At 41.0% G+C, this 21,932-nt stretch overlaps 3 protein-coding genes across 3 annotated transcripts; 2 read left to right on the top strand and 1 right to left on the bottom strand.

Annotated features, from left to right (window-relative positions):
- Nucleotides 1-388: 388 nt before the first annotated feature.
- Nucleotides 389-4,098, top strand: LOC144741935 (RNA-binding protein RO60-like; the record flags this gene model as incomplete). The annotated part of the gene is given in 10 exon segments (XM_078624430.1): nt 389-544; nt 546-650; nt 652-916; nt 1,110-1,330; nt 1,518-1,664; nt 1,750-1,887; nt 1,971-2,087; nt 2,499-2,615; nt 3,205-3,351; nt 3,946-4,098. Coding segments are annotated over 10 exon segments (1,566 nt in total), but the record flags the coding sequence as incomplete, so codon positions are not given.
- A 2,254-nt stretch (nt 4,099-6,352) lies between these two features.
- On the top strand, nt 6,353-20,723 carry LOC144741936 (parafibromin). Its single transcript, XM_078624431.1, has 17 exons — nt 6,353-6,483; nt 7,222-7,327; nt 7,429-7,498; nt 7,630-7,692; nt 7,824-7,876; nt 8,463-8,551; nt 8,992-9,205; nt 11,470-11,568; nt 11,753-11,831; nt 12,203-12,267; nt 18,308-18,365; nt 18,785-18,820; nt 19,136-19,223; nt 19,469-19,630; nt 20,033-20,133; nt 20,457-20,598; nt 20,687-20,723. Exons 1-17 carry the CDS (start codon nt 6,353-6,355, stop codon nt 20,721-20,723), a joined length of 1,593 nt encoding a protein of 530 aa, XP_078480557.1.
- On the bottom strand, nt 12,754-14,477 carry B3GALT2 (beta-1,3-galactosyltransferase 2). The gene is made up of 2 exons (XM_078624432.1): nt 14,474-14,477; nt 12,754-13,703 (listed from the first exon to the last, which is right to left on the bottom strand). Exons 1-2 carry the CDS (start codon nt 14,475-14,477, stop codon nt 12,754-12,756), a joined length of 954 nt encoding a protein of 317 aa, XP_078480558.1.
- Nucleotides 20,724-21,932: the final 1,209 nt, after the last annotated feature.

The raw sequence follows: 21,932 nt of genomic DNA, 5'->3' as shown, positions 1-21,932 counted from the left end.
GTGAAGATAAAGAATGCAACAGTTTTGTGAAAGCCCAGTGTGGTTTGTTTTATTTGCATCATCATGTCCTGTAATCGGCTTTAAGCTATTTTTGTCAGAGCACCGAGCCTGTGAGTTACTGTTTCTTTTATAATTTTGTGCAGTGTTTTCAAATCTCTGACTTTTTGTTCTTTTATGTTCTTGTTTTGTGTTCACTATGTGGCACTTGACAGTCCAGTGATGCATAATCCCGTAATTCTGCATCCACTGCTCGCTTTGAGTCCCCAATATAGTTCAATGTATTATTAAGTCTCTCACCCTATTCTTTTTCAGGCTGTCTCTTGTGTGGCAATGGACCCCTCAGAAACTTCCACCTCATGTTCTAGCAACCATACTGTCAACTCCACAGGGTGGCTGTCCATGGGAGATTGGTGATAAAGCCAGACTCTGTCGCTTCCTCTGCTACGGTTCAGAGGGAGACAGATACACAGCCAGAGAGGATGCTCCTGTCAGTCTGGAGAGCGCTGGTGCATTGCTGTCCCTTGCTTCAGGAGGGCCCAAGGTGCCGAGGTGGGTTGAGGGAGATCAAAAAGTTTTCCCGAGATGGACGAGCTGTTCGACTCAGACCCTCCTTGTTTGCCCTGGCTCTCTGCTCCCAGCACTCTGAGCTGAAAAAACAGACAGGCAGCTTTCAAAGCCGTGAAGGAAGTTTGCCGTGATCCTGCCCACCTGTTTTCTTTCATCCAGTACAAGAAGGAACTAAAAGAGGGAATGAAGTGTGGAATTTGGGGACGTGCCCTGAGGAAAGTAGTGTCTGAGTGGTACAATGAGCAGGACGCAATGAGTCTTGCAGCAGCTGTGACAAGATGTAAACAGCGAGAAGGATGGTCTCATCAGGATATACTGAGACTTTGTCACACCAAACCAGCTCATGAAGGTATGAGTACACAAAACTCTATTGTACTCAACAGATTAGAATGTGGTCATTTGCCCCAGTTTTCTTCTCGTAGACTATAATACTTTTTTTATTCATTGTTTTATGGGGATGGTTTCAAACAGAAAGGAGAGAGTTGAATTAAAATGCATGGGAAAGAAAAGAGATGATGTGCTTTTTTTTTTTTTTTCCCCAGCAATTGCCTTGATCAGCAAATATGTAACAAAAGGGTGGGCAGAGGTCCAGGTTGCCTATGCAGATAAAGAGAACTCAGAAGAGGTCGTCAAGGTGCTATCATATCTAGAAGTGGTGGAGAAGGTGAAGCGCAGCTCTGATGAAACGGAGGTCATCAGTATAATAGAGGAACACAAACTGGAGAGGCAGCAGCTACTGACAGACCACCTGAAGTCCAAACAGGTGAGTGATTTGTGTTTTCCAGTGACCATTCAGTGTTGAAACATGAGGTATTTTACTAGTTCCTGTGGCTCTAAGATGTGCCTACATTCTGACTTAGTGTCGTAAACTTGTTAGGGATCATATATGTAACTTGCACATTCTTTTGCTGATCCTTTCATGAATCTGATGAGGTGTTTTATGTTTTGAGGTTTGGAGGGCGCTGTTGAAGGAAATGCCTCTTCAGTCAGCACTGAGGATCTTAGGTAAGATGACTGCAAACAAAGTGCTGGAACCAGCAAGTTCAGAAACTGAGGCTGTGTGTGAGAGAATACAGAGCGAGTCAGTGCTAAAGAAGGTACAACAATAATCTTAAGAATTATTTACAGCTCAGTTTTTACCCAATAGCACAATTCAAGTCATATTTACTTTGAAATCACTAGGCAAAGATCCATCCTTTCAGCATACTCTTGGCGTCGGAAAACTACAAACGAGGCAAAGGCTATCAGGGTAGAACAAAATGGGAACCAGACATCAGCATCCTCAAAGCAATGGACTCCGCCTTTTACAAGAGTTTTACGGTGAGTTGTACGCACATCCAACAGATGGTCCCAGAGGACAGCAGTCAGCTGTTGCGTTACCCTCTTTCTCTGCTTGGCTCCAGAATGTGGAGCCAGTCGGTAAATCCTTTGTAGTGGCTGTGGATGTGAGCACGTCACTGAGCAGCGTAGTTCCAGGGACCTCTGTCAGTACTCCCGTCGCTGCTGCAGCGATCACTATGGTGAGACAATTCAAGGACTTTTTCTGTTGACACTTGCTTCGGATTCCTGCTACTTCTTTTTGGGGTTATCTTAGTTGAGATATCAATGTGGTTTGCGCTATAACCTATTTGAACGAGCACAAATCAGAGTAATTGAATGAAATAAAACCTGTACATCAGTGGTATCGATTTCATAGTGAGTGCATGCATGTGGCGTCTGTCAAGTGAAGTCAATGTCATTCTCAGGCAGAAGGAAACAGGCAGCAACTCACTGCAGCCACCTCTCATTTACATTAAGGGAAATTGGATCAGTCGTGGCTAAATCTTTAGATGTGCATGAGGTTTTCACTCATCCAGTTACGCTGCTTTTCTGTGAATCTGCATGAGAGAATCTCATGGTGTCGTGGTGTTTGACCTTTTTGCCTGCCGCAGGTTTTTTCAAGAACAGAGGCAGACACACAGGTGATGGCCTTTTCTGAAGGAGCTTTGGTTCCGTGCTCCATTTCTGCGGACATGTCTCTAGCACAAGCAACAGCTGAAATAGTTAAGGTGAGATCTTCAGCTCCCACTAGAAGGAACTTACTCAGTTTTTGATGTGATTAAATCCAGACATGTTATAATCATCTTTAATTGCATGTTATCAGTCATTTATCAAACGTTTATCAAATATAGGACAGTCACTGGTTGTTTTTTACACAACAAATCAGTTAGTACAATATTTGACCTTACTCAAATGAGACCCCCCCCCATTACACAATTATTGGAGAAAGGTGTAAGCTGGAGCAGAATTTGACATTTTGAGTGTGATACATCACTATGAGATGACAAAAAAGACAATGTTTTAAAAGCTAATCGTAATAAACAGTGAGATCTCAGAGCTATTCATCTTCCAAGGATGATGTCGTCCACCAATGATGTCATCACTGACACGCATATCGCACATCGCATTCAAGGGTCATGCACCTGTTTCTAAAGCGCGGTATTCCTATGGGTGATGCCCCTGATTGGTTCACTGTCAGATAGTGGCGGTAGCGGTAACGTGAGATCCTCTTAGTGTGATTAGAGCTGAATCATTATGTAAAAAAACAGCTTCAGTGACCTCTCCCACTCTAATTTGCCTTAACACATTTTGTTCCAGATCCCAGGAGGGAGCACCGACTGCACTCTTCCAATCACCTGGGCCACAGAGAATAAGAAAGCTATAGATGTGTTCATCATTCTAACCAACAACCCTCTGTGGAACTTAACTGCCAGTCCGGTGGAGTCGCTGAAGAAACACAGACAAGTACATTCATATATCTATTGTTGTGTGCTCAGGGAGGGGAGCTGATGAGTGTTTTTTAAAAGGATTACACATGGTGAGGATTTAAGGTGCTGGTTCCTGTACACTCAGATACTCAAGATGATACTAAACTAAACTAAGTCATTGCCTGTAGAATGTCAAGGTGCATTATTATATCATTCATGATATTATTGTATTGTCCCTTACAGATGTGTCTGCATATTTACATGTCCCAGTGCATATGTGTTCATACACATTTACAAAGCTAAGTGCCTATACTGACTCTAAACATACTTGTTTTCAAATACTTTCATACATGGCTCCACACAAATAATGTTCTGTAACATCACAATGAGTGAACTAATTAATCATTATAGAACCATATACAAAAAACATATAACAGGAATTTCCATCACCTTTCCTCAACTTTCATCGGCACTGTTTAAAAATGTAAAATGTCCTGGTTATTTTATAATACCACGTTTGTCAGGTACAGTTTAGAGGGCTGTTTTTTCTGTTCCTGACAAGGAGCGAAAGGTAATTTCCCAAGTTGCTACATGCCAACGCGTTGACAGTAAATATGTATTTTCTCAACAGGAAACAGGAAGTTATTCAAAGTTGGTGATGTGTGGGTTGACATCCATCGGACACGCCATCGCAGACACAGAAGACAGGGGTTTACTGAGCATCTGTGGCTTCGACCTTGGCGCTTTTAGTGTCATTCGTAACCTAGCTCAGGATCTGATGTGACTGTTTGGAACTGATGTTGGAATCGCATCATTGGAGTATAACACGAAGGCACAACATGGGCCAACTGCTTGACAAGCACGTAGAGAGCCCTAAAAAGGCACCAATCTAAAATATGGTAATGTGTGCAAAATTACATATGTGCATCTGTATTTTGTTTCAGAAATTAGAACAAATATATTAAAACATACGTCAAGAGTTTAAACAGCAGTATGGCTCATTGTGGAATGCAAAACGTACATCCACTCCAATATAGAAAAAAAAGTTATAAATATACTGATGAAGAGTAATGATACGTAATAATAACATACTTTTCAGCTGTGTTCCAATTCTTATTCTGAGTAAGACCACAAAGTGAAATAATCTAACGATGGTTTTTTCTGAGAACATAAAGTAAAACAACTGTCTTTTCGGTGTTACACACCACATCAGAAATTTGGTAAAGTACATCTTCAGTTGCAATTGATAATGCTGACCTCCAGGAATCCTCAAGCTAACCTACGTGTTATATGCAAATGTACAAAAGCTGAAGGTACAGCAGCAATTACAGCAGCCACAGCCGCAGATATTTCTTCAGAGTAAAGTAGTAGATGTACTTTCTGAGGGCTGTCGAGAACAAAAGACTTACCGGTACCTGTTTGAAGTCACTTGTGTTTTCCCAGAGAGTTTGACTTTGTTGTTTTGCCTGGAGGTGCGAGAAGAGCTTTTAAATTCAGACGTCCCTGCTCAGGAGCAGCTAGTTTTCATGTAATCCTTTTGACAGATGGGCACTCAGAGAGCACAGGTTGTGCTAACATAATTTAATGGTTTCATGTATGGGGCTAGTTTCTGTCTGGTAGTTTTTGAAATCCTGCAAACAGACAAACAAATCAATGCAGGGAGTGACTTGCTTGTAGTTATTGTTCTTGCGCCTTTTCATGACAACTTCAGTTTATCTTGTAGCAAGATATGAGCAGACTGAATATGAGGATTAATGAAAGTCCGGTTGTTAATATATTTGCGCAACTTCATTCAGGTTCATTTTAAAGGGGTTTACTGTTTCTAGTATGTGTCTATGACATGATTTAGCAAGTTGGATGGCATGGTTGAGTTTTAAAAATTGTTAACACCTATTTTTATTTAGCAAAATTATTTACAGGTAAACTGTTTAAAAAGAAACAGGAAATGCATAATAAACAAGCTACCTTACATTTTATTTATGGTTATTTAGTGAAAGTTGGGTAGCTACATGTGTGACAGTTTTTTTTGTTTTTGTTTTTTTTTTACGAACGTCAGCAATTCCATTTGCAACTCTTATTTAAATTTTGAAAAAGTTGTATTTTCCGCTCTTGTCAAATTAAAAATTCGCTCATCTTTGGTGCTCGGACCATGAAGTTGATGTTACTTTTTGGGAACTCTTTTTGTTGTGTTTTTTTATTTGTCTGAAATTAATACTGAAGTTTCAAACTGTGTCTGCACTGTAAATTGTTGAAATGCTTGTCACACATAGATAAACCACTGGAACTCCTTACCTAGGCTGAATCTACTAGCACAGTAATGATTGTATCTTTCAATGTTGTGCAAAACAAAACAAAAAAAGAAAAGGGTGAATATTACACAGTGGAACAAACTGGATTGATTCTACTTTTTAAAGCATGTAGCAGTAGCAATTTAAAATGCAATGATTCATATTTCTTCAAGGAGAATAACCAAACATGGCTGTAATGTTTGTGTTATTCTAACCATTCATTGTGGGGAAACTAAAGCTAACAAGTCTCTATTGACTTAGTCTTCTGACAGCATTCGCATTAAACTAGTCAGATTACCTGTCATTAATTGTAAGTATGCAAATATGAACGTTCATATTAAAGTGTAAGTTGACAAGATCGCACGATTTGTTATTTTGAGTTATGCAAATTTACTGTTTGTTGTCTTTTTTCACCATATTTCGCCAGTATTTGATAGTAGTGGTTATGTAAATCACTAATAAACACGTTGCTGCTCTTCGAATACGTCTGTGTATTAAATATAATATGTATTAACATGAACCAACTGTCTGGGAAGAGCCCTGTGCTGTGTAAACTTCACATTAATAGTGACACTAATCAACGTCGGAATAAAAAGATCGATCCTGGAAATGTATTTTACCATACAAACACAGGACATCCCAAAATAGTAAGTGAAAAACGAGTCAAATTTTAATCAGGCATTTTGCGGGCCGCTACTTGTTGATAAATGGAAGGGGGCCTCAACACACTACTGCTCAAGACAAGTGAAGATGGCGGATGTGTTGAGTGTTCTTCGCCAGTACAATATCCAGAAAAAAGAAATCGTCGCTAAAGGAGATGAAGTTATATTTGGAGAATTCTCCTGGCCGAAAAATGTCAAGACCAACTACATAATTTGGGGGTATGTCAATGCTATATATTTTTACAAATGGCTTTTGGAGGCCTACTGCTAACGCTCTCAGCTAGCTGCGATATGCTAACTTAACTCATTTTAGTGTTAATCGTCTTAACCTTGTTTAAAACTTAAGACCCTTTTTTGTCAATTCGAAGTAGTATGTCAGAAGACAACAAGACAAATCTCATACCATGAATGATTGTTAATGTGTTCTTTCAAAACTTGAACCATGGTAACGAAAGATGCACAGCAGAACTTCCATTAATGTTGTGATGCTACAAAATCAACGCCGTTAGCTGTCTATTATGTTGTTACGGAGGCACGAATACATGTAAGAAAACATACATGTAATTAATGACTACATTAATAGGTTTTCAGTAGTTCCGTACATACTCTTTCGAACGAATGTGAAGGTAAGTCCTTTACAGCTTAATTAACACTAATTTATCTGTTAGCACCTTGTGTGACGTCATCTTGTCATCTTTGATTTGTGTGAAATGCGATTCAGCGATTTAACGGAAAGTGATGTGATAGTGTAATATAAACAGCAAAGTATAATTTAAACATAACGTAGTCACACTGTGAATTTGTTTGAGGAATAGCCTACTATTTATTATTATAAAAGTAATATACTGTATTATTTTTACGAAATAAATATCAAACAATTGCACTCATTGAGCTCAGTGTTCCTTTGATTTGTAACTTTGTAATAACTATTTATTTTGCATGTTTTTATACCATCAGAACTGGTAAAGAAGGCCAGCCCAAAGAGTACTACACTTTGGACTCTATCTTGTTTTTGCTCAACAATGTGCATCTCCCGCATCCGTCCTATGTGCGAAGAGCTGCAGTAAGTGTTGTCAAGGAATAACTTTAACTTTGAAAAATGTATGATCTTTTGGCTTTATGCACTGATGTTCTGACCATTTTTTTCCTCTCATCTTTTTTTAGACCGAGAACATCCCTGTTGTCAGACGACCTGATCGAAAGGGTTTGCTGTCTTATCTCAATGGAGAGAGTTGTAAGTAGTAGTTCATGCAGTGCTGTTTCCAAATGTGTGCACAGTATAAGAACTCTTTTTCTTGTTGTTTATAAAAACACTGATTATGTCCACATCCATATCCTTCCATTTCTGATCTTGTCTATTTACAGCAACATCAACCAGCATTGACAGAAGTGCACCTATTGAAATAGGTTTGCAAAGGCCAACACAAGGTGGGTACTGTTTCTGTGGTACTGGCCCTGCTGCTGTCAGTCTTCTATTTAACAAGAGGCTTCAAACAGTCTGTGGTTGGCTAAATGAGTACCGAACAGTGAGGTGATGGCATTGTTTCCTTCTCCTTTAGTCAAACGAGCAGCTGATGAGGTATCGTCTGAAGCCAAAAAACCAAGGATCGAGGTAAATTAATTTGAACAGGAAAATTGTAGCCTCAGTCGAATAGAAATTGAAAGTCATGTTGATTAAAGAGCATTTCAAATCTGTGATTTAATTGCTTTTAACCTTTTTTTCTTATCTTCCTTATGTTCTGCTTTTGAACAATTTTTTGTCCAAAGTGACTTAAAATAGTACTTTTAATCAAAAGGGGTTAAGTAACTGCAGTTATACAAAGATTAAGTAGCCATTTGCTATTTTGTGCTTAGGTAGGTAGAATAGGGTTTAGATAAAGAAGGAGAGGGTCTACTTAGAGGAGTCGTGTTTTAAATCTTTGTCAGAAGATGCAAGTGATTAAACTGCTCCGACAGAAGGGCAACTGGGACAATGGACTCAGGAGTCCAGGTAGTGATGGTGGAGTAAGGCAGTAAAGCAACCACAGGGTAAACAGAAAGGGAGGCGCAGCCTGATGTACTTACTGACTGACCCATAGGAAAGTACCAAACTTGATGTATGCAGGGATGGGGAGTGGAGCAGTTAAAGAAGTGGAGGCTGGATGAACTGAGCAGCAGTGTCCTAAATGTACTCATGCTGTGTGTATAATGCTTTGAAGGATGAGGAACGAGTGCGACTGGATAAGGAGCGCCTTGCCGCCCGTCTGGAGGGTCACAAAGAGGGCATTGTTCAAACTGACCAAATCAGGTATACAACCACATTTAGTTTATACCCTTTCCACCAATGGAAACAGTGTTGGATTTAGGCTGGGATTGCAAACATTCTTAAATCCAGTTTAGATATATACTTAGTCTCCAGGAGAAATTCCCATTTCCAGCAGCACGGCAGGAATAAGAATGGGGACACGGGGCATGCAGAACCAAGAAACCAAAAACACAATCAATATGGTGACTAAAGGTAAAAGTAAATGTAAATGGTTTAGGTCCAACTTCCAACAACAAGGTCCAGTGTCAGCTTCTGTTATCAATTGCCAAGTTTGGTTTTACACCAGTCAAGAAAGTGATTGCAAAAATACACACCCACACACACAATATGGTTTTGGGGAGAAGTTTTGAGACTGTTGTCCCATAGTTACAGTATCTCAAGTAATCCTAATACGTTAAATGTCTCCAACCAACTCTCTTCAGATCCCTGTCTGAGGCCATGTCGGTGGAGAAAATCGCAGCCATCAAAGCCAAGATCATGGCCAAGAAGCGCTCCACCATAAAAACGGATCTGGATGACGACATAACTCTGAAGCAGAGAAGCTTTGTGGACGCTGAGGTGGATGTCACCAGAGACATCGTCAGCCGAGAGAGAGTATGGAGGACAAGGACAACCATTCTCCAGAGCACTGGAAAGGTCAGACACATAACATTCAGTGGATTCAACAGGAATTTGAAAGGCAAACTCATATTACTATTTTGGAGTTTAGAATTCCAAGATGAATTGGCACATTTCACTCTGTGCACCAGCTCTGTGACGTATTTCGGATTTCTTGATCAATTATTGATGTGCATCCCACCAGAGTGGGCAGCCATTGGAGCCTTTCTTATACAGCGTTCTGTCTTTTATGGTAACATACATTCAGAACTTTTGCTTGTTTCTCAAAGGCGATGTTTGATTTGCAAGTTTGGAAATAATCAGCAATTGTTATTATTTGCATCCTTGTACAAATAGAAATACCGGTAGGATACAAATGGTAGACTTGCACAGCAGAGTACTTACAGAAAACCGGTCAGCATTCGACCATCAGATGGCACCAAAAAGCAGTTTTAGTAGTGTATTTGTTCATTGTGTGGGGTTTCACAAGTGCTGATTGAGTGTAGAGGTAGAGAAATAAGTTTTAGTTTTTTTTGCAGGGATGATGGTGATATCCAATATTATTTAATAGTCTGATAGTCTCTTTCACTTATGGATGGTTTATTATTTATATATAGTGGTTTATTCACTTAGCCCTGATTTGACTGCAGTTGAACCAGCTGCTCCTTCAGCAGAACAAGCCAAAGAGCTTAACCATGCAGTGGCATAGTGGTGCCAGGAAGAAACTTTTTTTCCACAAATGAATTCCTAAGGATGTACAATGAGGTGTGAGTCAGTGTGGAAAAACATCCTGAAGAAGGTGAATGGTTTGGTGCAACAACAGACCTGTGGACCAGCTTTTCCACCCATAAAGAAGGAAAGTCCTTCTGGTATTACAACCGATGACACAAACAAAGTCGGCCTTGGAAAATTTCCATGCATTTGGTTTTCCTGTTTCCTGGCTACAACTTAAACCTGTCAACTTCCAAAGTCCTCAAGATACAGTGGCTTGAAAAAGAAACAAGGGAAACCTCCCTGAGCATGCAGTGATTCATGACATGGTCAACAGGTGGGGATGGACCTTTTGAAATGTTTTTTTGAGATACTTGGAGCAGCAGGCTGTCTGTGGAGTGCTAACAGGAAACATATTTAATGCCTAAAGATAACATCACTTTCCTGGAGGATGTCAGCCTCTCCATGAGTTCACTGATGTCATGGCCCAAGATGCCAGTCACACACTCCTCCATCAAGCCAGTCCTGAAGCTCATCCTGTGTGAAATACTCAAAGAAGGAGACAACGTATTCCAAACAGATGAAACGTGTAATAAGAGAAGATGTGTTGCTAAAGCTCAGGTACACAGATGAAATGGAATGGGTGCTGGACATGTCCTGTTTTGTGGCTCCCTGGTTCAAGGGAACGTTGACACAGTGAACACCTGCATGGATGAAACTGTGGTCCTTCTACCAGGTGAGCCTCAACAATCTGAACAGCTGCCAGGCGATGACCTCCACCTCTGTCTGCCTTGATTGTTGTGGCACATGAGCAGTGCACGACAGAGCAGAATGTTAGCGTCAACAGCAAAAACCACCATCAAAAGAACGAAGAATGAAAGTCACATGTAGATTAAATGCCACTTCTTTCCAAAGTGGCCAGAAAGTTCATGTGTATCTGCTACATGACTACAAGTGTGTTCTGTGATAAAGTCTTCAGTACAAGTGAGTTTCAGAGGGCAAGACTCCACAGAGAATGTGAACATGGTCACATTTCTGCACCACGACGTGGAATAAAGAGAAGTCTGGAACATACAAAGTTGTTATAGATTCATGGCCATTTTCCTGTGTTTTCCTGCTGTAAACTGTGCCTTATGTCATGTTAAAGGTGTGTAATTTTTATTTGCAAGACCTGAGAAATATTTTTTAAAAATAGTTATGTTTAAAATATAAAAAATGTTCCTTGTTTCCCTCCATTTTAATAATCAGGGAAATCCCGGTTATTTAAAGCTAATTGCACCTACAAAATTTAAGTATGACATCACTTAGTACCTAATAAATTACGAGTTTTCATTTTTGGTGTGCTGTTTTTGATTGGAGTTAATTTCGTTGACTGTCTATCTATGTTTTTAAAGTGGTCTCAGAAGGGACATTTAGAAATGAAAGCCAGACAGTCAAATTCATTGACACTTGGCATTAATCTGTTTGTAGTTATTGGTTGAGTGAAATGTGTAGTTCCTGCAGTTACTGTTTTGTTTTGATTCACAATTTGAAAACACATGCCACACAATATTCACCTTAATAAATCTTAACCCTCTGTTGCTCCTCGGCAGAACTTTTCCAAGAACATATTTGCCATTCTTCAGTCGGTGAAAGCCAGGGAAGAAGGCCGAGCACCGGAGCAACGGCCAGCACAAAACACCACTCAAATGGTAAGAGCACCATTCTCGAAATATGCCTTTTCTGGATTAAACAAATGGTTGATATTGACACATGTAGGGTTTTTGTACAATGTCTATGAAAGGCTATTATATATGTATTTATATATGTATGTACGTTCTAATTTTATTTGTAATGGGTGCATTACGGTTGGCTTACTCGTTGCATCTTTTCCAGGACCCGTCCTTAAGGAACAAGCAGCCTGTTCCGGCCGCCTACAACAGATACGATCAGGAACGATTCAAAGGAAAAGAGGGTGAGTTGAGAACTTTTGTGAAATGTCTCCATTCATAATTCACAATAGAAATACTCAAACATGCCACTGCTGCAAGCTCCTTTATTTATCTATTATTAATACTGAATATCGGAACCACTGACCAAACAATCATTGTTTAAAGCTGTTTAAATGGTTTAGCAGCTTTGAAGGAAATAAGGGAAAAAAATGTAATAATAAATCAACACCTTTTCTCCAGCAGATTCCTTAAAAAACTGAACTTTCCAATTCTCATGAAGTGAGGATTTATTTCAGGGTTGTTGTGTTTTTCAAAAGTTGTGTTGGGATCTTTGAATATTTTACTACACACGCTATTTTACCCATAATCTGCAACATCATCTGTGTTTCATCAGAAACGGAGGGTTTCAAGATCGATACCATGGGAACCTACCACGGTATGACTTTGAAGTCAGTGACGGTAAGAACAAACATTTTTAAGGGGCAATTATAAAGGTAAAAAAAAATTCCACAAATCTTGAAAAAGCGTGGTAAAATAAGAGTAGAAGTGTGCACATCTAAATCAAATATACAGTAAATATTGACATATTTTTGACTTGTATGAAAATTACACAAATCAGTGTTTTTGAGGCAGATTGAAGATTAAGTCATGATGCCTGTGTAGTGGACATTATGACTCACAGAACCAGTGTGTTGGAATGTACTTATCAACTCGTTTAAGTCAGTCATAAAAACAAATGACAGAAAAACGCTAAACGAAATCTTCATCCAAATCGATTTTTCACCGGTTTGTGTTTATCTAATGACATTGCATTGTTACCGGTTACAACAAAATATCAACATGCATCACACTCAGAAGGTCTCTGGAATCTGCAATCACCTGAAGATCTATTTTGCTCAACGATTTGTATAAAAATGGTGTTAATGCCTGTTATACAAAGGCATCTTAGTGATGTGGTGATTTCCCCTTCACCTCAGTTCTATTTAGTTTTTTTTTCTGTACTCGCTTGGCACAGGGATTCTGCTTCTTGCTTTGCAGATCTTGCCAGTATTTGAGTATTTCGCTGGGACGAAAACCGTGTGATGTTACCAGACTGCTGTACTTGCAGCTTGAGTACGGCAGTCTCCAGTGGTTGAATAGATTTCCATTTGGTGGTGGCCTGGGTTGGATCTGGAGTTTGGCCAGGCACATTCCCACATACACATCCTCCAAATGTATACGAGGGATACATAGTGATGCTGTGTAAATTTTCTCTGCCAAGTCTCCAGAGAACAAATAACCAGTCCCAGAACAGAAGATGGGATACCTCCCACCGCGATACTCCTCCTCAGATATATACCACTTGTTCCTTCTATCTCTGATGGGTGAGGCGTTTATCATAAGCCTGCCTGTGAAGTAGTTTGTCTTGGACTGCAGTTGTGGCTGGAGGATCTTGTGGATGAGATAGTTTGTGTTGATAAACATATCGCTGTCTGTCTTCATGACATAGTTGGCTTGTGGGCAGTGGCGTGCCACCCAGTTCATTCCCATCAAGGTTTTTAAAGTTAAGTTATTGTAAGTATCCAGAAAGTCTTGCTGAATTAGATCGTGATGCTTCTTGCTCTCTGCTTCAAGCAGCATTTGCTGTTGATTTTCTTGTTCCTCCTGTTTTTTCCCGAGCAGAAACAGACGGATAATACCTACGTTTGGCACCACGCTCTCATTTGCCCATGTCTGCCGAATCACATTTCTTGCTTCCACCTGCTTAGCCTCGGTGGTTATCAGCAGGACCAGAAATGGGGCCAGTCTGCTCTCTGTGCATTTGTTCGGCTCATTGATGATATAAGGGAATGGCCCATAAGCTTGTGTTTCCCCAAGGCCTTTGTCCACAACAGCGGTGGTTGTGTTGTTCGACGCTGATTCGACAATCAGAGATGTTTGAAGAGCTTTGTCTGTCTGAGGAACGATGACGTTTGACTTCTCAGGGTGGCTGATGTTGGCTTCACCTCCGATTGGCCCTGTTCTCAAGTTTGAGTGTTGGGAGGTCACATGCTGTCGGTTAGTGTTGTTTGTGTGAATTCCGTTGCTTTGGGTTACCAAAGGAGTGCTTTCCAACGTAGGACTGAGCTTAGGAAGCCAGACATCACGCACCAGAAAGCCCACCACACCAAGCAGTAACAGGAAATAGACAATGTTGGTTATGTTTTTAAAACAGTGGCGGCGTCTCCACAGCATCCACATCTTTGCATGCACAGTTCTAACCCCAACTGTCCGTCTCTTCTGGGTCGATTCCAATCAGTGCTCACTCATGAAGGAACCTTGATTTGAGGGTTTTCACTCACATCAGTATATTCCAGTTCCTTTCTTGCTGCATGGTTTTGCCTAGAAGAGAGAAAGAAGAAAAAATGTTCAAGCAAATCCTTTGAGAATGTAACACATCAAGGTCAAAATTACCAGTTTAAAAATGTTATTCAGTGTTTTTCTATACATTTGTTCAAGATTGGAAACGCCACATTGCAAAGTTGCTACTGAAAACCCCTAAATATAATAGTAGCTTTAATATGTCAACACATCAATTCATCTGGACTTTACAAATCGTTTGATTCACATGAGTAGACATGTATGCACATGGGTGTTTGCCAGACATGAATACCAAGTGGGCCGGAAATATTTAACCATCATTTACCCATCGTTTTTTCAAAAATGCTTGCAGACAAACAAAAAAAAAAACTTAACTTACTACTACTACTTGTTCTCAGCCACCAAAAAGCTTCACATCTCGATATGGCCACCTTTTGCTTTGATCATAGCCTGGAGACAACCTGACACTGGCTGGCATGAGCGCTGCACTGTCTCTGCATTTTTTGTTTTGACCGTGACATCATCAAAGCTGTCTTCAAAGCGGTGACACTGCTGTGAGACACTCTTGAGACCTCCCCTGTGTGACATTGGATGTGTGAGCGGGTGCACCATCTTGTGTGAAGATGTCCTGGTTTCCAAACCCATTGGTACATCAAGGCAACACTTGTTCTTCAAGCACGCCCCCCCGAGATCCTCTTCGACGATTCTTCTCAGTGAAGTTCTTGAGATATTCACCATCTTTGCGGTTGCCCTCATCCTCCTGCGAGGACTCCGTTGGACTCTCTTCCTCACCATCTTAACAACCCTTTTGGTCCGGACTGAACGTTTTCTTCCAGGGATTGGCTTGCTGGTGGTCTTGCCAGTCTCCTTATGTTGTTTCGTGACTGCCTTACGACAAACATTCACCTGTTTCATGATGTCCTTCGTTGTAAGTGCAGCCTCCTTCAATGCCACAATCTTACTCTTACTCTTTGATGCTATACTCGTCACTCATTCAGAGTAAACAAATGAACTTGGGTAGATCAAAAGTTTTACCTTTTTGAGCAAAAATGTCCAACATTTGAAGCTCCTAGGACAAGAGCTAAGCGAACACGACAGAGATATATGATGGGTAAATCTTTGTGGCCCACCCGGTAGAGCGTCACGAGGCAGTATTACTGCTGAAGGATGAAAATGTGTCGATCAGAGGACAAGGACTGAAGAATACGTTTTATTTTATTTTTATTTAAACTTAATTTAACCAGGATATCCCTTGAGGTTAAAATCTCTTTTTCGAGGGAGACCTGGCCAAGACAGCACATCATTTCAGAGTTGCAATAATCTAAAATCAAACCCATTACAAACAGACAAAGGTTATTGGTGGTGAAATGTCCCTTCAGTGTAGAAGTGCTTTGATCTGTGTGCCGTCTGCACACAGATGTGTTTTCCATCTTAAAGAATGCCACAACTGACAAAGACTGACAAGAATCTAAGTTCATTCCATACATGCAGTGACAGAAATACGCAGCACAGTACTTCCAAACTGGTTTCTTTAATAACCAGGAATTTCTTTTGCTTTTTTTTTGTGTGAAAATGCTCCTCACTGACATTTCAAAAACAAGTTACAAGAAGAAAAGAAGAATCAAACCTGTTCTTGTTCCCAGTGAGCATCCGAGAGTTGGAGTCAGTTTAGGAATGGTTCACTGGATGATAGATGAGAAGTATTTTAACTTTCTTGACAGGTATTTTTAGATTCCCTACAAAGGTGTGGGCACTTACTCATCTTCCACCTGCGTATTTCCTCCTCACTAAAGTGAAGTAGTGGAGCAGCCAGCCACTCAAACCTTTTGACACCAGCGTTGGCCAATAGCAACGACAAGAGCTGCACCACATGATTCTTTCGTCACTGCATTCTACCTGCGCTCTCTCCCCTTGTCAGACGTGAATTATTTTGTTTTTACTATATGTTTGTTTGCTTGTTTTACATTCTTCACTTTATAAGGCAGGAAAGGAATCAGATCCAACAGGAAAATGGCCGATGAAAGAGAAGTTTGACTCTCTGCTTGCCTTGTTGGCTTTTTTCTGTACATTCATATGACGGTCAACCATAACATTGGAAATAAGGAGACAAGTACAATCTGTGTGTAATATCTAAATATTACCGTGTTGCTCTGTAAGATGCAGTGACATGCTGTGACTATGAGATAAGAGTTCAGGACACCACTGAATGTTGCTGTTCCAGTCAGGGTTAGGTCATTAAAAAAACTGCCAGATTGGTATGTAGATGGGTCGGTTTGCATTCGCTACTAAAAACACTGACATAATTGTTTTATTTTCTTAGCGGCTGCGAGTCCTCACCAGTTCATGAATAAAACAAAAGGGACGCTCCACTTACTTCTCTATTGCCAAAACAACTTAAGCCAATTTCTCACACACTTTTATTTTGTGCATGCACAAGTAAAGGAACTTCTCTGACCCAGCATTTCTACTTCTGCATCTCTCTGTGTCGACAACTATGTATTTTTGTGTATCTTTTTTTTTTTTTCCAGTATCTTTGTTTCTATCATATTTTCATCATATCACATATCATATAAGGGAATGCTGACTTTAAAGTTACATCTTTTGGAAAGGAAAAACTGTCCTTCAGTTTCTCTGTCCCTTCTGCATTTACTCTGACAAAGTGGCATCATTGTGGTGCAGTTTCAGAAGTGTTACTTTTGTGCCTTTGACACCAACAAAATGCACATTGAGCCTGTTAATGAGATGAATGTCTTTGTCATCAAATCATTTAACAAGTTCAGCTAAAGGGAGGAGCAGGAACTGACTGAACCTTTTCAGAGGTGTCATCACAAAACCTGTTCTCTTTCAGTCCTTTAGAGAAGACGTGACCACAGCCTTACGGTGTCCCTGGGTGTTGTAAACATTGTTCACACCGTAAAAACTTGCTGGAGTCTCTGTGAGAAGCTTAACATCGGCATGACGAGTGGGTCGGAAGGAATAAGATTAGTCAAGTCTCACAAACAATATGTGCTTTTATGATAAAAAAAGATTAATTCAACAGCACCTGCTTCCTGTTACAAATTCCCACAAATACAGACATGATTGATGACATGATATTCAGAGCAAAGGTGGTCTGTGCAGTGTGCTGGTAACCAGTTTTTTAGTATTTACTGCCGTTATTTTATTTTCGCCGAGCAAACATTGAGCCCTTAGTTGAGCCCTTATCGATCCACCCAACAGACTCTGATGATCTCCTTGACCTCATTGGGAACTTTGTTGCCATAAGCTGAGAACAACTATTTAAGTATGATCTAGTTTTTCCCCTGGGTGGTAATCACTAATCGTTGTTCCGGTATCCCACGTTAACACTCCTTTAGTCTTATGAAGCATTCCAACACTCAGTCGGAGAGAGAAGGTCAGCGTTAGTTGTGGTTCCAGCTGTGCCAGGCGTTTGATCTTTGATTGTCACGTTCCATGTCAATGAAGGTGGTGCAAACTGATGTACTTACATGATTACTGTCACTGTCAAATCTTGCAATGTAGTTTTAACATGAAGTATATACATGAAGAACGACGACACTGACACACATCCTGTGCTTTGGTACATGTTACCAATAAACATTGAACATGAATAGGTGGTGGTGAATTTATTATTTTTCTCTTAACGTCTCCCTCACTCCCTAAAGTGAAGACTAGACAGACTTGAAGAACTGCTTCTAGACAGGTTGTTGGCAGCAGAAGAATCCTTCCACAGTTCTCCATTCACATTTCCTTCTTCATGAGTTTTGGTTTATGTTAGAGGGGATCAAAGATTCTTTTCATGTTCCTCAGCTGATGTTCTCAACTCCCATAGCATCTGTATATCAAAGTGTCCTTTGAACAGTCTGTATCGCCTAGCAACGACAGCTGCTTGTATTGTCAACTGTCTGACCACTAAAGTGACCCAAGTAGGGTCTTTGTCAGTTGCCTCGGTGTGGTAGCTGCACCATCCTGCTGCTGCTGACGGGAGGCAAGATCCACCCCTCCTCCCGTCTGGCCTTTCGTCTCCGCCGCAGGGGTTTTCGGTTCCCCTGTTGCTGGCTGGTTTTCTCCACCCTAACATTTTAGGACTCAACAAGTCAAGGGGTTTGGAGAGTCAGGCCACAATTAGACTAATCTGGTCGGTTTTGTGTTTTTGCAGGAAGGTGCATCTGCTCGGAAGGCTCAGACCCCTGCACTGCAGCCTGTTCCCCGTCCAGGTTAGTTTAAAAATGAACAGTATCCACGTACGCCGTATCCATCCATGCATGCGTCCGCTGCTGCAGCGTTTGTTTGAAGGATGATTGTGTCTCACGTGTTTTAGTAGCAATGTATTGTTTTATCAGGAGGGTGACGTGCGATGTTTGATCAAACTGTGAGGAATTATTTCCTGTTTCCGGCTTTAAAATGAACTGTGTGTGTGTGTGTGTGTGTGTGTGTGTGTGTGTGTGAGTGGTGAGTGTGAATAGTATCTGAAAGTGCTTTGTCAGTCACTTTTCTCATAGTACTTGACACCAAAATATGCACCGCTATGCTGCTTTTATTGGAGCTTTATCATTCGTGACAAAAAGAATATGTGATAGTGGTACCCGGGAGCAGATGAAAATAACTGCTTCCTGTTTCCACTTTTATCTTCTAGTTTCACAAGCCAGACCTCCCCCAAATCAGAAGAAAGGTAAAGTTTTTTTTTTTCTTTTGGATTCATGTGATAGATTAATATTATTATAGTACATGGAACAGTGTTGCAGTTACTTTTCAGACCATGTAAGGAGGATGTATTGCAGTGCTGATGTGCTATATACGGCATTTGTTGTATGTAGACGTCATTAGTCAGTTGAATGTTGTTGTTGTTTTTCAAACAAATATTCATGAGCAAGTAACAGAAGTTTGTAGACCATTGTCTAATTCTCATGTTTTCACTTCCTGCCGGTCCTGGCTGCCTTTATTTGACCGGTAATCTGTGTTTAAGACTTATAATGCCTCGTCACAGGGTCCCGGACACCCATCGTCATCATCCCAGCTGCCACAACATCACTAATCACAATGCTCAATGCTAAAGATCTTCTGCAGGATCTCAAGTAAGTGTAAATTGTTTTTAGTTACATTTATTTCACAAAACCATCTGAATTAGGGGTTACAGATGGGAACTGGGCGCAGATTTGTTTTATTTATTCACTTTTTCATTTTATAAGATGGGACAAGGTTCAGCAGGACTAAATTAATAGATTTAAGTTGTGTTAAATGTTCAATACCAATTTCTTCATGTCTTCAATTGCCTGTCAATTTGTATTTAAATGAACATACCAGAAACTTTGTGTCACAGGTTTGTCACATCGGACGAGAAGAAGAAACAGGGCATCCAGCGCGATAACGAGGTTCTGCTTCAGAGGCGCAAAGACCAGATGCAGCCCGGCGGAACGACGCTGGCGGTCACGGTGCCGTACCGCATCATCGACCAGCCACTCAAACTGGCTCCGCAGGACTGGTGAGACGTGGGGAGCCGGAGGAACGGGAGTGTTTTCTGATGTTATGAGCGTTTTCTCCTTCCTGGACATGCAGGTCTGATAGCGCACACACACCTTGGCCGCCGCATTCGGAACAATCACCTGTCGGACTGCTCTGGCTCAGCCGTTCACACTCACACACATTCATGTTCGACGGATCCGACTTTTAGAAGTCAGAAGATACTTACCGACGTGTTAACGTACAATTTTCGACATAATTGGACATGATGACACTGGTTCTGTGTTGAGTTTCTATTTTGTCTGCTCTGTCGCCAGCCTGTTGCCACGGTCACGTCACGCATATACACATACTGATCCCAACACTGCAGCTGCTAGATGGTGTCTGTGTGTCCCCAACAATCACTGGCCGACGTGTCTTGCAGGGACCGTGTGGTGGCGGTGTTCGTTCAGGGTCCTGCCTGGCAGTTCAAGGGCTGGCCGTGGCTGCTGCCTGACGGATCCCCCGTCGACATATTTGCCAAAAGTAAATGATACCCAAGTCAAACGTGAACTTGTGTATGTTACGGTGTTGTCATGTCCCCATGTGTAACAGATGCATCTATAGGTCGGGTCAGGTGATTGCTGGGCAGCATGATGGGAAACTGCTAAATGTTTGGTTGGAGACAGTTGTTTAACCATGTTTTTCGTTGCCATAAAAGATCTTGTTTGTGTCCTGTTGGATCTCTGGATAATTTAGTTTGGAACAGATTTATGTTGCAAAATAAAAGAAAATATATAGTTTGACCATTATTATTTTATTCAAGTGTGTGTGTGTGTGTGTGTGTGTGTGTGTTTTCTTCCTTCCAGTTCGAGCCTTTCACCTGAAGTATGACGAGGCGAAGACGGACCCCAATGTGCAGAAGTGGGATGTGACCGTGCTGGAGCTGAGCCGCCACCGGCGCCATCTGGACAGACCTGTGTTCCTGCGCTTTTGGGAAACTCTGGACAGGTCCGACTGTTTTCTCCCATTAGCCAGGCATTGGTGGATTGATTCTGATTTCTGACAAACTCACCTCTCTTCTCTTTCCTCTTCTCAGATACATGGTGAAACACAAATCTCACCTCAGGTTTTGAGCGTCCATCCCCCAGGAGGTGACCCTTACCACCTTAGGCCACCATCAAGTCATCCAGCAGGATCCCCATGGTGACAGAATTCTAAAAATCAAGTATCTTGCGGACTCTTCATGCAGTGTGCTGCGTATGTTACTAGGGAAGTGATAAATGCGAGGTTTGTTTTTGTTGTAACCGTTTCATAAAGTTTTCATGTCGTCAAACAGAAGTACCAAAATCTGTTTTCTATAGAAGAGCAACATCCTGTGGAAAAACTTCAAATCAGATGTTGAGCAATGTGATGGGGGCAGCTGGAGGTGATTTACATCCCTGGCCCGGGAATCCTCTTCGAGTTTGAGGGACATTGTCACTTTTCTTTTCTGTAAATTCTCATTGGGGTGTTTGTGGTCTGAATGTAAATAATTGACAGAAGCTGTCAGAGTCAAGGCTCTTTAAGCAGAGACAAGGACACAAAAGTGGTTTGTTTACACTCGTGTCTCTGCTCTGGTTCAGTGAAATGCTCTTTGTCTAAGCAGTTCTGTCCGAGACCGACCGGTGCATCTTTTGGTCATGTGATGACCTTGTTCAAACCCTCTGTTCCTTCGATGTTCTGATGGGGTGAGAGGGTGGAAACTATTGTTTGTCAAAAACATGAATATAGACAATAAAGCCTCAAAGAAACTAATTGTGTGATTGTGTGTTACTGTGAATTAGAGGGAAGTCTGTTGAGGTAAAGAGCTGCACAAATGTTTGAACATGAATGTTGAAAACTGAATTCTCTGAACACAACAACTCAGAGACTTAGTAACCAGTACAACAATTACTAAACAAAGCACATTTTTCTTACAACGCTGCTGTGCAGCCGGATTCTTCCTTGGGGGTGCAGTACTTCAGAGGGATTATCCTGAAGGACCAGAGCAGCCCTGCTCATTGGAACAATGATTTTCAATGGATTTGACTGGATCTTCGGAAGTTGTCTGGAACAACACATTTAAATAAGGAAATACATCTGTGCTCCTCTTCATTGACTAATAGTCATGATGCCAAATTGTTTTTTTTCTGTCAGCTTTGTGTGTGTGTGTGTGTGTGTGTTTGAGTTTGTCAGAAGCTCCAAACTTCCGGAATTTGTTTTCATGAACAAAATTTGAGCAGGACTCTGACCCTGATCTTGTGTTCTGGCCAGTGACCAGCTGTTCACTGTGAGTCAGAGCACTATTTACTATTTCTTAACCT

This window comes from Lampetra planeri, unplaced genomic scaffold (assembly GCF_965212315.1).
Source record: "Lampetra planeri unplaced genomic scaffold, kcLamPlan1.2.h2 scaffold_781, whole genome shotgun sequence".
NCBI lineage: Eukaryota > Metazoa > Chordata > Hyperoartia > Petromyzontiformes > Petromyzontidae > Lampetra > Lampetra planeri.
The sequence above is the reverse complement of the archived record's forward strand: the minus strand, read 5'-3'. Positions and strand labels throughout refer to the sequence as shown.